We start from the raw sequence: 16,007 nt of genomic DNA, 5'->3' as shown, positions 1-16,007 counted from the left end.
AGAAGAGGTAGGCACCTGTCACTCTCTTCTGCAACATTGGTTGCCTCCTCCCTACATTGGACTGAGCTCCTTGAGGTCCAGCTCTATGCTAATCATCTTGGAATCACCACTGTATAACACAGCAGCTCTAAAATGTGGTCCACAGACCCAGGAAAGTCCTGAGCACCCTTGCAGGTCATCTGCCGGTGCAAAGCTGTTTTCACAGTCAGATTTGTAGTGAATGTGCCGTGTCCCCATGTTGACATCCTCTTCGTGTTCTCTGTTAGTGTTCATGGCCATTATGCAGAGAGCACTTGTGCTGTGGGTTGGGGACAGTGGTTGTCACCAGGAAAAATATGTGCAGGCAATCATAAGCAGATCTTCAGCCCTGCTGAAGGTGTCCATCAACCTTTTGATGGACATCCTGCATTTATTATGCTAACTACTGTTCCTAATCTCCAGCATATCCCCCTTCTTGTTTTATTTTAAAAATCAATCACATTCATGTCCTTTTAAATTGCTGCCAGGCATCAAAGGAATCAGTCTGCAGTAAGCTCCTTTCTAGGCCAACAGTTCTTTGAGTCCCCTTTCCAGTATCCAACAGTTTTTTATGGGTTCTCTTCCCAATCACTGTCGAATAGTTTTTCCATGGGTTCCCTGTGACATGACACTAATGATACTCTAGTTCTGGATGGTGGACAAACGATGAGCAATGTCAATGCCGGTCCGACCTTCTTTGGCCTGGTCCTGGGCAACCTGCAGCTGTGCACAGCTGCTGACTGCTAGCATGGCAAGGCATCTTCACCATCCTCATCTCTGGTCTGTTTCTCCTCTTTCGTCAGCGTGTTGCTTGGGGCCACTGCTATCTGTGGCTGGAGTAATCTGGTCAGTTCCTCTCTTGAATCCATTGTTGCAGGAATCCACATGTGCTTGGAGTTTTCTGGAAATACAGAAGCATATTCTCAACCAAAGGTTAATAAAGTGATCCTTTCTATAAACTAGACTCTCGGGATCTTTTCATTTTTCTCACCATTTTCCTTTGGCTTATTCTGACACCATGTGTGTCTTGCCATCAGCATTACAAGTGAAAAAAATTTTAAAGTAAAAAACTTTAAAGTCATTAAGGCTTGATGTAATTTATGTACAGGATATTTCTCCACTATCCCCACTTTTTTTGTTTTAAATATTATTAAGAGGCTTTTGGAAATTTTGCAATGCAGTCTTGATAGCTTTTAATTCAGTTCTTAGCACATAAGTATGACTGGTCTAAATTCATTGCATGATAAACAGCTTTACTATGAGATGAATCATCAGTAAAAAAATTAGTTAATGCTTCAAGAATAGTTTCCTGCCTAGTACAACTAAGTTCTCTGGAATATTCACTTATTTTAATTTGCCAATTTAAATTAGTCTGAAATAAGGCTTATTTTTTAACTTCATTTGTGCTTCGCTGTGGACAGTAAATGACACTAACTGAACTTCTGCTATCAGTCTTTAAGTATACCCATATAATAAGCTTTGATAGGGAGGCAAGAACATAAATTACTTACTTTTCTTTTTGAGGCTTAACACATTGATTCTTAATTACAACTTTCTAGACATTTGAAGGAAGTTTTCTTCCATTTCTTTCCTAGAGTAATTTCTAGGTCATATTTAGGGAGTTTCTTTTAAAAACTTTTTCTTTCTTTTACACCAAGCAACAAACATGGTTGCTTTTCATATGCTAGCTGATACTGCTGCCTACTTTTTAAGTGACTGTCTTTGTAGTTGACTACATTAAGTATGAGATTTAATGCTTGAATAATAACCTTCAGTTTACCCTGTAAATATTAGCAGAAGAGATCTTAAAATCTTAAAATTTCTCCTCTTTAGTAAGCTTAAAATTTACTTTTAAACAGTATTCTTTTTGGCAGCACTTATTTGCATACACAGGGATTATGGGAAGTCTCAGTAACTTTCAGAGGACTTTACTAGATTTGTTCGACATTTTGGCTTCTCATATAACTGAAATTATATGAGACTGTGTTTATATTTTAAAAAGCTAACTTATTCAGTAATTAAAGTAGGCATCTCTATTGAAAAAGTAAGGTAAGCAAACTTATACATTTGATCTAGGAGGTACAAATTCCATCCCTTCCCCCAGCCTATCTAAAATGCAGGCTGCCTGAGGCTTTTGTTTTTTAAAATTCCGTTGCTTTTGTTTTTTTAAAATTCCGATGCTGAAGAAACACTTCGCAACTTTGCCTTGCCCTCCCTTAAAGTTTAAAACCTTTATAACATTTAAAATATATGTATATAAATAAAATACAGTTATTAATTTTTATTTGATAAAGCTTTCCACATGATTTTAAGTATATTGGATAGGACTATTTCAAAAATTATTTCTTTTAAGAAGAGAGAATAAATTCTTTGAATCACTCCAGGATCCTTAGAATGCTCCAAAAGTGATTTCTCGGTTAAAATCTTGAAATTTAACTTGGAAAGACCATCCTAAAGATTATATTACTTTTTATAATTATTCTAAAAGATACCATTTAAACTTAAACTTTTTTATATTAAAAATTTGGTTGAGGAGAAACCAAGATGGCAGCATAGGTAAACACCGGAAATTGCTGCCTCCCACAACAAATTCAAAAATACAACTAAAAGACAAAATGGACATCATCCAGAACCACAGGAAGGCTGGCTGAGTGGAAATTCTACAACTAGAAGGAAAGAGAAAAGCACACTGAGACTCAGAAAAGGTGCGGAAGTGCAGAGGTACGGAGGCGCACATGGCAAGGGCTGGCAACCGAGGACGCGGCTGTCTTTTTTAATCCGAAGGGGGTCACAAGCCCCCCACTGCTCTGAACTCCAGTTCCGGGCAAGTCTCTGGGGACCCAGACTCATACAGGGAGAAACTGGACTGTCTGGCAGCGGGCAGAACTCGGAACTCAAGGGTGGCTTTCTCTCAAAGGTGCTTGCAGCCATTACCGGAACACTGAGATGCGGGGCCCCTTAGGGCATGGCTGAGAATCAGCCATAGCTGCCTGCTCCACCCTGTTGATTCCCTGAGACCCCGCCCCACCCAAGCTGCGGCAGAGGCTTTTGCATATGAATGCCCTGGCCCTTTGCAATCTAAAATTACCTAACAAACTGCAGCTGGGTCAGAGAGTCCTAGAACATCCAAAAGAAGGCCCAAGGCCCCACAGCAGCTTGCACTGCTTCACAGCTGGGCCTCATCTAGGCACCTCCAAACCCCAAACAAAGAAGAAGAATCTGCAGATCTCTCCTTAGGTCCTGCTGGGTAGCCTCAGGCAGAGGCTAAATTAGCACCTCCTTAGAGATCCAAGAGCCAGTGTACCCAGTGGTCAGAGTGGGACCCTCCAGATTACAACTCCTCAGATCCATAAGGGACACACTCAGGGGGCAGACTCAGTGAGCACCAAAGCCCCACTGAAGCAAGTCTTGCCTCATAAGGGTGTCTTCAGCACAGAAGTTCTCCCACCGTAGACACAGCTGATTCTCACAGCCAATTGGCCTGGAGGTCAATTCCTCCCAGTGATACCTACAACAATCAAAGCTTAACTACAACAAGACTGTGCACAAAGCCCACAAAGGGGTGCACCAAGAGTGTGCACCTCAGGTAATTGGGGAGGCTGAGCCACTGGGCCCTATAGGACACCTAGGACACAAAGCCACTCTACCAACACAGGGAAGCATAAAAAATGTGGAGACAAAGAAACAGGTCACAAATGACAGAAATTGAGGAAAGCAAACTACTGGTTGTAGAGTTCAAAACCACAGTTTTAAGGTTTTTCAAGAACTTTCTAGAAACTGCCGATAAATTTAGTGAGACCCTCAAAAGAAATCTAGTGAGACCCTCAAGGTTATGAAAAAGGACCAACTAGAAATTAAGCATACACTGACTGAAATAAAGGATATTATGCAGAGTTCCAACAGTAGACTAGAGGATTGCAAGTATCAAGTCAAAGATTTGAAATACGAAGAAGCAAAAAACACCCAACCAGAAAAGGAAAATGAAAAAGAATCCGAAAATACGAAGATAGCGTAAGGAGCCTCTGGGACAGCTTCAAGCGCACCAACATCAGAATTATAGGGGTGCCAGAAGAAGAGAGAGAGCAAGATATTGAAAACCTATCTGAAGAATTAATGACGGAAAACTTCCTCTACCTGGTGAAAGAAATAGACTTACAAGTCAAGTCCGGGAAGCGCAGAGAACCCCAAACAAAAGGAATCCAAAGAGGACCACACCAAGACACATCATAATTAAAATGCCAAGTCCAAAAGACAAAGAGAGAATCTTAAAAGCAGCAAGAGAAAGACAGTCAGTTACCTACAAGGGAGTGCCCATACTACTGTCAGCTGATTTCTCAACAGAAACTTTGCAGGCCAAAAGGGAGTGGCAAGAAATATTCAAAGTGATGAATAATAAGAACCTACAACCAAGATTACTTTACCCAGCAAAGCTATCATTCAGAATTGAAGGTCAGATAAAGAGCTTCACAGATAAGAAAAAGCTAAAGGAGTTCATCACCACCAAACCAGTATTATATGAAATGCTGAAAGGTATCCTTTAAGAAGAGGAAGAAGAAGAAGGTAAAGATACAAATTATCAACAACAAATACACATCTATCAACAAGTGAATCTAAAAGTCAAGTGAATAAATAATCTGATGAACAGAATAAACTGGTGATTGTAATAGAATCAGGGGCATAGAAAGGGAGTGGACTGACTATTCTTGGGCGGGAAAGGGGTGTGGGGGATGCGGGAAGAGACTGGACAAAAATCGTACACCTATGGATAAGGACAGTGTGTGGGGGGCGGGGGTGGCGGATAAGGGCAGAGGCTGGGGTGGGAACCGAGTGGAAGGGAGCTATGGGGTGAAAAAAAGAGGAACAACTGTAATAATCTTGAAAAAAAATGAAATGACTATAAAATAAAAAGATGTGATCACAGGAGTGGTTAAGAGCCATGTTAGGCATTCATTTGTTGTTTTTTTGTTAGACTGATTGAACTGTTGACAAGTATTTATTAAGCATCTTATTCATGCAAAATATTTTATGACAAAATAAATTGCAACTATCTCAAAAAAAAAAATTGGTTGAGACCACACAATTAATCCTCTTTATTAATTAGACCACATAAAATATTATATCTTAGGTTGAAGTTTTACCGCACTTGGTACATTAATATATATCTATTTTTTAAATATATTTTTATTGAGTTTTTACAGAGAGGAAGGGAGAGTGATAGAGAGTTAGAAACATCGATGAGAGAGAAACATCGATCAGCTGCCTCCTGCACCCCCCCCCCCCCCCCCCACTGGGGATGTTCCTGCAACCAAGGTACATGCCCTTGACCGGAATCGAACCTGGGACCCTTCAGTCTGCAGGGTGACACTCTATCCACTGAGCCAAACCGTCTAGGGCTACATTAATATATATTAAACTACTAATTTCTCTAGAGAAAATATAAGAATTATTATCTCAAAAATAAATTATTATACTTTATGCCTTTTGTTACTACAACTATATAATTTCTCCTAACTTAATTTGAAATTAAACTCTTAGAAGCCTTAAATTTTAGCTGGCAAGTTAAATATTTAGCATTTCTTAAATTAATAATAACTTTACTTTTTTATTTAAATTAAATCTTTATTGTTCAGATTATTACAGTTGTTCCTATTTTTTCCCCCCATAGCTCCCCTCCACCCGGTTCCCACCCTACCCTCTGCCCTTATCCCCCCCACAAACACACACTCTCCTTATCCATAGGTGTACGATTTTTGTCCAGTCTCTTCCCGCCCCCCATACCCCTTTCCCTGCAAGAATTGTCAGTCCACTCCCTTTCCATGCCCCTGATTCTATTCACCAGTTTATTCTGTTCATCAGATTATTTATTCACTTGATTTTTAGATTCACTTGTTGATAGATATGTATTTGTTGTTCATAATTTTTATCTTTACCTTTTTTGTCTTCCTCTTCTTAAAGGATACCTTTCAGCATTTCATATAATACTGGTTTGGTGGTAATGAACTCCTTTAGCTTTTTCTTATCTGTGAAGCTCTTTATCTGACCTTCAATTCTAAATGATAGTAGCTTTGCTGGGTAAAGTAATCTTGGTTGTAGGTTCTTGTTATTCATCACTTTGAATATTTCTTGCCACTCCCTTCTGGCCTTGATAGTTTCTATTGAGAAATCAGCTGATAGTCATATGGGTACTCCTTTGTAGGTAACTAACTGTTTTTCTCTTGCTGCTTTTAAGATTCTCTCTTTGTCTTTTGGTCTTGGCATTTTAATTATGATGTGTCTTGGTGTGGTCCTCTTTGGATTCCTTTTGTTTGGGTTTCTTTGTGCATCCTGGACTTGTAAGTCTATTTCTTTCACCAGGTAGGGGAAGTTTTCTGTTATTATTTCTTCAAATAGGTTTTCAATATCTTGCTTTCTCTCTTCTTCTGGCACCCCCATAATTCAGATGTTGGTACACTTGAAGTTGTCCCAGAGGCTCCTTACACTATCTTCATATTTTTGGATTCTTTTTTCTTTTTTCTTTACTGGTAGGGTGTTTTCTGCTTCTTCGTATTTCAAATCTTTGACTTCATACCTGCGATCCTCTAGTCTGCTGTTGGATGTCTGTATAATATTCTTTATTTCAGTCAGTGTATGCTTAATTTCTAGTTGGTCCTTTTTCATAACCTTGAGGGTCTCACTAGATTTCTTTTGAGGGTCTCACTAAATTTATCGGCAGTTTCTAGAAAGTTCTTGAAAAACCTTAAAACTGTGGTTTTGAACTCTACAACCAGTAGTTTGCTTTCCTCAATTTCTGTCATTTGTGACCTGTTTCTTTGTCTCCACATTTTTTATGCTTCCCTGTGTTGGTAGAGTGGCTTTGTGTCCTAGGTGTCCTATAGGGCCCAGTGGCTCAGCCTCCCCAATTACCTGAGGTGCACACTCTTGGTGCACCCCTTTGTGGGCTTTGTGCACAGTCTTGTTGTAGTTAAGCTTTGATTGTTGTAGGTATCCTGGAGGAATTGACCTCCAGGCCAATTGGCTGTGAGAATCAGCTGTGTCTACGGTGGGAGAACTTCTGTGCTGAAGACACCCTTATGAGGCAAGACTTGCTTCAGTGGGGCTTTGGTGCTCACTGAGTCTGCCCCCTGAGTGTGTCCCTTATGGATCTGAGGAGTTGTAATCTGGAGGGTCCCACTCTGACCACTGGGTACACTGGCTCTTGGATCTCTAAGGAGGTGCTAATTTAGCCTCTGCCTGAGGCTACCCAGCAGGACCTAAGGAGAGATCTGCAGATTCTTCTTCTTTGTTTGGGGTTTGGAGGTGCCTAGATGAGGCCCAGCTGTGAAGCAGTGCAAGCTGCTGTGGGGCCTTGGGCCTTCTTTTGGATGTTCTAGGACTCTCTGACCCAGCTGCAGTTTGTTAGGTAATTTTCAGATTGCAAAGGGCCAGGGCATTCATATGCAAAAGCCTCTGCCACAGCTTGGGTGGGGCGGGGTCTCGGAATCAACAGGGCAGAGCAAGCAGCTATGGCTGATCCTCAGCCCTGCCGTAACTGCCCTCCCCTGCCCTCCTCACCACTGCCCTAAGAGGCCCCAGGTGTCAGTGTCCCGTGGTAATCGCTGCAAGCACCTCTGAGAGAAGCCTGCCCTTGAGTTACGCCCGATGCCAGACAGTCCAGTTTCTCTCTGTATGAGTCTGGGTCCCCAGAGACTCACCCGGAACTGGAGTTCAGAGCAGTGGGGGGCTTGAGACTCCCTCCCGATTGAAAAAGACAAGCGCATCCTCAGTTGCCAGCCCTGTTCACTAGCGCGCCTCCGTACCTCTGCACTTTACTTCCGCACCTTTTCTGAGTCTCAGTGTGCTTTTCTCTTTCCTTCTAGTTGTAGAATTTCCACTTAGCCAGCCTTCCTGTGGCTCTGAATGTTTTGTCTTTAGTTGTATTTTTGAAGTGGTTGTGCGAGGCAGCAATTTCAGGTGTTTACCTGTGTCGCCATCTTGGTTTCTCCTAACTTTACATTTTTTTTAAGAACATATTTCAACTAAAATACAAGACATATTTAATTAATAGATTCAATTCTGTCCTCTAGATTTTTTATATGAGGCAAACTCAGATTAACATTTCAGTATCTGTCATTTCAAAATACCTATATATTCAACAAGTTTTTTATTATTTAATTCAGTAAACTCCAAAGTTGGAAAACTATTTGAGGCTGATGAAACAGGTGTGACCTAGCCTGGTTTATTTAAATGTAAAATTGCCACATTCTTTCTGCTGGGGGAAGGGCAACCAGCCCCTTCCTGAACAAGGATCGAACCCCCACTATTAATACACCTATAATTATAACTGAAAAGCTTTACTACAAATTCTTTATTTTAGCTACATCCAGGTTTCAACAATTTTGAGATTTAAAGCCAATTATTATTATCCAAGGCATTTTGTTTGGCATATTCTGTAACAGAGATAACTTACTGACTTCCTAGTGGCCTTAATGTTAACTTTGGAATGCGGTCTATTACTATTCAAAAACTACTCTTTACTATGGAAACATCAGTCTTGTTGCTTAGAACCTGCCTATATTCTTTCCCTGGGTCATCTCCGACATCTTTTTTGTTGTTGTTGTTGTTGTTGTTGAGAAAAAACAGTCTTTGGTTTTTCTATATCATCCATAAAGAGAGTTAAACTTAGCCCAAAACTATCTAAAATCCGAAATTGGATGGTGCATGAATTTGTCTTAAGCCAGCTTTCTCTCTTTACGAGTACAGAAATCCCAGATGCATTTCTGAATTCTGTAAAACTTTTAAATTACAAACCGGGAAAGAAAAATCATGGCAAAGATGAGACTTTTCGTAGCACTCTCGGGAGTGGGCGTCCATTTTACAGGATCAGCGCGTGTCTCCTAACCCCCACTTGCTGTTTTCTCTGGGGAAATTCAGTAAATGATCTGGCTGCATTTCTTTTCTTACTAAATTAAAAGCATGCTTAATAGAAAATGACAGATCAACAAGACTAAATAAATCAAAGTTCTTTTCCTGAATCTTGTCCTATTCCGCTCTCCATGGCATTGACTAGCTTTTGAAGTTATTTTTGCTAAAATCTGCCTGTCCCAAGGCCCCCTATGGTAATTTTTAAACAAAGCATTAGAGAGTTTCCCTGTGAGAGTTAATAGCTCCGCCCTCTCTGGCTGTGGAGTCTCTCTATAATAGAGGTGGATCCCTGGGGACTTTTGATTCCCAATATGAATTAGGCATTTTGCAATTTGAACAAGAACCCACATAGTTAAAGATGACAACGGCACTCTTTTTCCTTGAGTTTGATTTAAGGAAGTGCCTAATGACATTGGAATTTCTTTATCCTTGAGCATATAAACTAAAAATTTACAATGGTATTTTGCCTTTGAACTAAACTCTTCCCCATTATAGTCTGGCTAGAAAAAGACATTCCCGCCCAGTCTGGATTTGCAACTTCCAAAGCTGGTGCAGGCTTTACACATAGTGAATCTCCCCACCAAATATACTGGTGGACCCCCTCACCTTTTACTGGTGATCCCCACCTTTACTGGTGGAACACTTCTTTTTGCTCAGGCGAATAATCTTCTCCAGATGTCCTTGTCTCAGGTGGCATGAATGCCAGGGTGTTATCCTGCATCTACTAGGGTTCGGGAACCTGGACAAGGGGCTGTGAGTAAATTAATAAAGAGACTAGACACGAAATGTGAACTTGGGAGGCCTTTTTCAACTTGGGAGGCCTTTTTCAACTTGGGAGGCCTTTTTCAACTTGGGAGGCCTTTTTCGGGGGAGCCAGGGAGGCTTAGCTTTAGTAACTGAGCTCCATGAATCTCTGTACCCAGGGCTTTTTATTCATACATTTTGCCCTCTAGAAAGCAGATATACATATCAAAGGTAAGGCCTGGTAAACAATAAAGGACCATCAGGTTGGGGGAAACTGCCCTCAGCTGTCTGGCAGCAGGCAATCAGATGCAGACCCTCAGCCCTGCTGAAGGTGTCCATCAGCCTTTTCATGGACCTCCTGTATTTATTATGCTAACTGCTGTTCCTAGCCTCCAGCATGGGAGGTAGGGCACATGGCCAGGTTGTGGGCTTGATCCCCAGTGGGGTGGGGTGGACATGTGCAGGAGGCAGCCAATCAATGATTCTATCTCTCCCCCTTCCTTTCTGAAATCAAGAAAAAAATAAATAAAAGCTATTAATGTTTAATGTCGCCATAATTATCTGAAATAGTTTTATTAAAATGTTTTCATTAACTTGTATTTTTAAAAATATATTTAACCTAACAACTTACAGGCCGAATGCAGACGTATGAGAATCCAGCTCAGTTCTTTTTAACCATGGAAAAGATTTGCAGGAATACAAAGCAGTGCCACTGTTCTCACTCCATGTTTTGTTCCAAGCATGTTATGTTAATAGGCAATGAGTTCATTTTTATTTTTTTTAAAATATATTTTATTGCCCTGCCGGATTTAGCTCAGTGGACAGAGCGTCAGTCTGCGGACTGAAGGGTCCCAGGTTCGATTCCGGTCAAGGGCATGTACCTGGGTTGCGGGCACATCCCCAGTGGGGGCTGTGCAGGAGGCAGCTGATCGATGTTTCTCTCTCATCGATATTTCTAACTCTCTATCCCTCTCCCGTCCTCTCTGTAAAATATATTTTATTGATTTTTTACAGAGAGGAAGGGAAAGGGATAGAGAGTTAGAAACATCGATGAGAGAGAAACATCCATCAGCTGCCTCCTGCACACTCCCTACTGGGTATGTGCCCGCAACCAAGGTACATGCCCTTGACCTGAATCGAACCTGGGACCCTTGAGTCCGCAAGCCGACGCTCTATCCACTGAGCCAAACAAGTTAGGACTTATTTTTTAATGACTTAAATGTTTTTAAACTTGTGAATTATAACTTCTGGTATGGTAAATATCAATAGATATAACTCACAGAAACAGAACCTCCTTGGAGTCTTCAATAGTTTTGAAGAATATCGAGTCCTGACAAACAGTTTAAAACTGCTGACCTCATATATAGCCCATTTCATCAATTCCAAGTGCATTAGAACCAATTTAAGATATCTGACAATCATTGTCAATTATGGAACTAACTAGAGGCCCAATGTATGAAATTCATGCACTGGGTGGGCAGGGGGGGGGGGGGGTGTCCCTCAGCCCAGCCTGCACCCTCTCCAATCTGGGAACCCTCGAGGGATAAACCGGCAGTCGGACATCCCTCTCACAATTTGGGACTGCTGGCTCCCAACCGCTCGCCTGCCTGCCTGCCTGCCTGCCTGATTTTCCTTAACTGCTTCTGCCTGCCAGCCTGATTGTCCCTAACCACTTCCTTGCCAGCCTTATCAACACCTAACTGCTCCCCTTCAGGACTGCCCCCCCCCCAACTGCCCTCCCCTGCCGGCCTGGTCACCCCTAACTGCCCTCCCCTGCCGGCCTGGTCACCCCTAACTGCCCTCCCCTGCCAGCTTGGTCACCCCTAACTGCCCTCCCCTGCCGGCCATCTTGTGGTGGCCATCTTGTGCAAAGGTGTGATGGTCAATTTGCATATTACCTTTTTATTATATAGGATTGTGTAAAAACTTTCTACTGACATTTTCTGTTAATATCAAGAAAACACTGGCATGAAAAATATTTTTGCTCATCCATTTTTTCAACTCTTTAAACCTCAGATGTAATTGATGATACTCATTTTAACAAAAAATCCATTCCCTTTCTCAATGTTCTTTTTCAAATTCAGGAGCAGTATTTTTCCTTAAGACCTGATCTGAGGACAAGAAGCTATGGAAATGTCAGTGAGCGTGTTGAATTGAGGAAGAAGTTGGGTTGTAAATCATTTAAGTGGTATTTGGATAGCATTTACCCAGAGATGCAGATATCTGGGCCCAATGCCAAACCCCAGCAACCCATTTTTATCAACAGAGGGCCGAAACGCCCCAAAATCCTTCAGCGTGGAAGGGTAAGAAAGTAATCTTATCAGAGTATTTCATTAATGTTGTATGATATAATAAGTGGCATTATAGACTTGACAGATGTTTAATGATAGCCTTTAGCTTGTCTTCCATTATGTTCTTTTTATGAGAATTTCCTCTACTCAGGTGTAAGACCTTAGACATTTTAATATCTTCCCTATTTTCAGATCTTTTACTGCCAGTGATAAGAGCATGACTTTTGTAGGTAGATACACATATGAGTATTTGGCAGAAACCTGATAATTTAGGAAAACAAAAAAAAAGAAATTGGGGCAGCTATATATTGTTTGGCCTCAGCTCTGGGAATTGACTGCAGACGGAAGTAAAAGGTGGGTTAGGGTCTAAGTGTTGGTACAAGGTGAAATTCCATATCCGATGATCTGAACGGAGCAGAAAACCCATTGACCAACCACATTTGCTTAGATGTCCCCTTTTGTTCTTACAGAATTTCTTCACAATTAATAGTAAGGATCTGGCCAGAAATGTTTTCCGCTTTCCTGAATCGCTTCTTAGAATTTCCTTTTTGAAAGCTGTGTAATGTCATTATTGCCCAGTTTTCTCCTGTTACAAAGAAGGTGCTCCCCTCCAGGTTCTTTCACAATGCCAACGACTAAGTGGCCAGAATTCAGCCTACAGCTTTCCCCCCACTTGTTCTAAGACTTTAAAAAATCATCAAGATGTTCTTAGGTGTTTTCTGCTAAAGAAAATTAGGTACCAGTGTACATCCATGTAATTAATCCCTCGCATTATTCTTGCCTTGAACAGACTCATCTTAGTGCTTACAGCCGTCCTTGTACTGAGACATGTGCTTTGCTTCTCACGCGTCGCGCTTTTAGAATTCCTGTGGCATTATAAACTGTGTCTATCTCCAGTCCAGCATGTGTGTCACATTGCTTACGCAGTGTCTCCTTTGCTCTATACCTTTGTTCTTCCCCCCAATTATCTATTTTAGTGCTAAAATGATAGTTTGATTTTCTTTCTTCCCTATAGGAGACTAGTAAACCTGTAACTTTAGGTAGAAATTCCCTGTGGCATTGCTTGCATATGTTAAAATTGCCTATAACCTTGAAGCCTATTGTTATGCTCTGTACTAAAGCTAGAATGTAGGAATATAAGATGCTTTTGTGACATTGGAATTCATACGACTGGAATAATATTTTCATATTTCATCCCACACCTCCTTTTCTAGCACTGGTCTTTCTTCGGTGCTGGGCTTCATGAACATTCTTTTCCTTTACAGCTTTATCACCTCCAGACTGGCAAGTGTCTGGTGGCCCAGAGCCGCCCAAGTCAGAAGGGAGGCCTAGTAGTGCTTAAGGCATGTGACTACAGTGACCCAAACCAGGTGAGCAGTTCCCCTGTATTCAAAGCCAGTCCCTGAAGGGTGTCCTTCAGTGAAGGGAGGGCAGACATTAGGTTTTAATCTGATCATAGTAGCATTTTGTTTCTTTAGAGCATTATTTGAATGGTGCAGTTATATAGAATGAATTGAGAGATGTGAATCTGTGAGAAATGACAAAGGAAGAGCACTCCCCACACATAAACATACCTCCCCTTTGGCAGCCATCGCTTGTTCTCTGTATCTGAAGATCTGTTGTTGTTGTTTTTTGTTTATTCCATGTTTAAGTGAGACCATGAGTTATTTGTGTTCTCTGTCTGACCTCTGTCACTTAGCATAATACCCTCTAGGTCCATCCCTGTCATTGCAGATGGCAAGATTCATTCTGTACCACATCTTCTTTATCCATTCATCTATTGATGAACATATAGGTTGCCTCCATATCTTGGCTACTGTAAGGGGTGCAGATATCTTTTCAAGTTAGAGTTTTTGTTTTCTTTGGATAAATAACCCAAAAAGCGGGATTGCTGGGTCATATTGTAGTTTTATTTTAATTTTCTTGAGAAACTTCCACAGTCTTCATAATGGCTGCATCAGTTTACATTCCCACCAACAGTGCACCGGCTCCCTTTCTCCACATCTTTGCCAACACTGTTTGTTGTCCGTCTGAGTGTCCTCTGTCCATTTTTAAATTGGGTTGTTTGTGTTCTTGGTGTTGAGTTGTGTGAGTTCTCTGTATTTGGGGGATTAACTCTGTCTGATGTGTCGTTTGCGTGTATCTTCTCCCATTCAGTCAGTTGCTTCTTGATTTGTTGGTGTTTTCCTTTGCTGTGCATAAACTTCATTGGTTTGGTGTAGTTCCATTTGTTTATTTTTCTTGTTTCCCTAGCTTAAGGAAACATAATCCATGTCTTACAGTTTTCAGAGTGTGTGTCTTTTATCTCTTTGGTTAAATTTATTCCTAGGTATTTTATTCCTTTGATGCCATTATAATTGGCATTATTTGCTTAGGAGCATTCATTATTGGTATGTAAAAGCACAATAGTTTTTGGTGGAGTTTTAGGGCTTCCTGATGTAATGGCCTGTCATCTGTAAATTCGGATAGTTTTACTTCTTCCTTTCCAATTTGGATGCTTTTTTTTTTTCTTTGACTGCTGTGTGTAGGCCTTGGGGTTTTGACCTTTTCTTTCCTTCCTTAGATCTGGATTTATAATGAAGAACATGAATTGGTTTTAAGTAATCTCCTTTGCCTGGATATGTCAGAAACTCGATCATCTGACCCACCCCGACTCATGAAGTGCCATGGGTCGGGAGGATCCCAGCAGTGGACCTTTGGGGTGAGACGCTTGCTCAGGGAGGATGGGAGGAGGCTCATAGTCCACCTGTAGAAGGGTGTTCTGAGCTTGCAGCATCCTGTACCTACTCTTAACACATTGCGGACCAGTAGTTTTATTGCTGGCTTTACCCAGTGGCCAGATAGGTTTCTATTGAACGAGTACAAAAAACATTTTACATAAATGTTAAAGGCATGCATTAAAATTAAATACCCATTGCATATTGAAGTTATTTATTACATGTTCTTACAATCTAATATCTTTTTTAAAGTGTGATACTTTGTAAAACACTGTGTAATGTGAAGTGAGAATTCTCGTGATTGGTCCGCAATGTGTGAAGTACTCCACATCTCTGGATCACTGTATCTTCTTTACCTTATTTGGATAGTAAGTGTTGTAAGTTACCTCTTGCTTCATTTTTCAGAAGAATAATCGGCTGTACCAGGTGTCAGTTGGACAGTGCCTGAAAGCGGTTGATCCGCTGAGTCACAAAGGCTATGTTGCTATGGCAATCTGTGATGGCTCCTCCTCACAGCAGTGGCATTTGGAAGGTTAAGGCGGATGCGATGACTGGAATGGAATGCTTGTCCTGGGAAGATCAGCAGACGTGAAGCAGCAGACATACTCTACTGTCCATTTCGGAACACCGAGTGACCATCAGGCGGTGAAGCAGTATGTGACGTTGGGTCATTTCTAGGCCACTGTTAAGGAACTTCTTATTTAATGGTAGGAAATCAGAATACAGTTTTAATATAAAGAGTCAGGTTTATACAGAAGGATTATACCCAGGAAATTGCTAGGTCTATTCAAATTAGTTTATGCTTTTTAATCCCCTTTAATAATGGAATGGAATGGAATGTGTCATGATTTCCTTTCTTAGAAGAATTCATAGCAGACTAGTTAACTTTAAACAAACTGACTGAATCCACACATTGTTTATAAGATCATATTTAAGGGGTGGTTAAGTACTATAAATTATTTTCATGAATTATGGTACTATAGACATTTAAAATAAAGAATCCTTTTAATTATTTACCTTTTTGTAGTGGAGACTCAGGTCTGAGCTGTCCTATGTCTGTGATGCATGGTAAGAAATAAACTTGGATTCAGCTGATGAACCATGTGCAGCTCTAACTTTAGGGAATTATCAGTTTCTAGGCTTGAACTAGGAGTTTGAAACTGAAGGTATGTGAATTTGGATACTAAAGTTGCCTGTGAACATACAGGTAGAGTTGTTGAATAAGTTGTTGGATCTAGAGGTCAAGATTTTTATGTCAATTAAATATAAATTTAGGAATCCTGTGTATGTATTACATGCCCAAATATAAAGAGTTTTTAAAATCTTGAATCACAAA

At 40.8% G+C, this 16,007-nt stretch overlaps 1 protein-coding gene across 2 annotated transcripts in view; it reads left to right on the top strand.

Moving 5' to 3' along the window:
- The window catches only part of GALNT11 (polypeptide N-acetylgalactosaminyltransferase 11), an 88,735-nt gene extending 73,038 nt beyond the window's left edge, over nt 1-15,697 (top strand). For both annotated transcript variants that reach the window (XM_081101733.1, XM_081101732.1), the window contains 4 exons: nt 11,748-11,966; nt 13,220-13,324; nt 14,518-14,655; nt 15,077-15,697. In XM_081101733.1, the coding sequence (XP_080957859.1) occupies nt 11,748-11,966; nt 13,220-13,324; nt 14,518-14,655; nt 15,077-15,208 (594 nt within the window). In that variant the 3' untranslated portion in view covers nt 15,209-15,697. The remainder of the gene's footprint in view (nt 1-11,747; nt 11,967-13,219; nt 13,325-14,517; nt 14,656-15,076) is intronic.
- Nucleotides 15,698-16,007: the final 310 nt, after the last annotated feature.

This window comes from Myotis nattereri (genome assembly GCF_964212035.1).
Source record: "Myotis nattereri genome assembly, chromosome: 11".
In the NCBI taxonomy this organism is placed as follows: Eukaryota; Metazoa; Chordata; class Mammalia; order Chiroptera; family Vespertilionidae; genus Myotis; species Myotis nattereri.
The sequence above is the reverse complement of the archived record's forward strand: the minus strand, read 5'-3'. Positions and strand labels throughout refer to the sequence as shown.